Source organism: Sinocyclocheilus rhinocerous, unplaced genomic scaffold (assembly GCF_001515625.1).
Source record: "Sinocyclocheilus rhinocerous isolate Xijiao unplaced genomic scaffold, SAMN03320098_v1.1 scaffold1470, whole genome shotgun sequence".
In the NCBI taxonomy this organism is placed as follows: Eukaryota; Metazoa; Chordata; class Actinopteri; order Cypriniformes; family Cyprinidae; genus Sinocyclocheilus; species Sinocyclocheilus rhinocerous.
Genome location: NW_015652166.1, coordinates 273,161 through 274,431, shown reverse-complemented (window position 1 = coordinate 274,431; position 1,271 = coordinate 273,161). Strand labels below are relative to the sequence as shown.

Here is a 1,271-nt window from a genome sequence, read left to right as displayed (position 1 = left end):
CAACTCAGAATATGACGCAAACCTGCAATAATTAAATGTTAAATATCCTTTATGTATTTAATCCCATTCTATTAACCAATCAATGTCTTTGCTTCTGACCTTCGATGATCCAGTTCAACCGTACTAATAAGCACAAATTACTCTAGAAAAACATTTGTGTGTCTTTTTTTTATTGCTGAAGTGTGTTGAAATTTCTTCTTCTGCATTCTACTGCACGGACGTAAATTTACTTTCGAAACATTCTAACATTCTAAAAATTTTGGAAAAAAAAAAAAAAAAACCTCTTACTGATCCTATACTTTTGGGGAAAAAAGTTAATCGTGTGCACAATTTACTAATTAATTGCCTCGATTTAAGTAAATCATGCACACTAAATAATAATCCGTTCCACTTTCTCATAAACCTGTTGCTGCCGTTATGTTATGTTATTGACAGAAACACTTTAATTGGGTTTTATTTTGAGTTGGGAATGAGTTAAACACACATTCTCAAAAGCCTTGCAGCATTGCATGGAATCAAGTGAGAGGGTAACGCAATATTGTAATGCATTACTTTTAAAAGTAACTTTCCCCAACACTGGTCAGCAAATACTTTTATGCATCATTCCTTCTGCACACACAGTAAAGGGACGCACAAACCTGAAGATAAAGGAGAAGTATCTCTCTCCGGACGCGTTCGAGGCGTCGGGCCGCAGAGGCAGCGCTAAAGGCCTGACCGTCAGCAGATCTAACTCCAGCCTGAGTTTATACAGCAGCGCTTCGGCTCCCAGCAGCCCGCTGACACGCAAGGTACACCAGCTAACCGCTAACTAACCAACCGCATTCATACATACGGTACAAAACTGAGATGCTCTAATGTTTCTTGTGCCTGCATGTCACTGCTCAGATTGATTTTTATAAAGTAACTCTGTTTTTGTGCTGATATAGGCATTGCTACGCAGAAGTTTCTCTGGTGAGAGGTGCATTCGACCCAGGAGCTCTATTGCAGCATTAGGGATCGACCATTTCTCTGCCGACATCGACTCACCTTCACCTACAGGTTAAACTCACGCCTCTGCTGCAGTCTGCATTTACCATATTTTGTCTTGTTTTCACCTAAAAATGTCTAGATGTAAAATGTTACGGCTTGTTTTAGATTATGGTTAAAACAAATTGTATTACTGTATTGTATTGTACGGTGCTGCACTGTACTAAATTAAAAATACAATAATATTGTGAAATATGGCTGTTTTCTATGTGAATATACTGTAAAATGTAATTTATTTCTGTGAT

General features: G+C 37.9%; 1 protein-coding gene across 1 annotated transcript in view; it reads left to right on the top strand.

Annotated features, from left to right (window-relative positions):
• The window catches only part of LOC107713903 (dystonin-like), a 39,505-nt gene extending 38,462 nt beyond the window's left edge, over positions 1 to 1,043 (top strand). Inside the window, exons 37-38 of the mRNA XM_016519552.1 lie at positions 622 to 788; positions 927 to 1,043. Of these exons, the coding sequence (XP_016375038.1) occupies positions 622 to 788; positions 927 to 1,043 (284 nt within the window). The remainder of the gene's footprint in view (positions 1 to 621; positions 789 to 926) is intronic.
• The last annotated feature ends 228 nt before the right edge of the window (positions 1,044 to 1,271 follow it).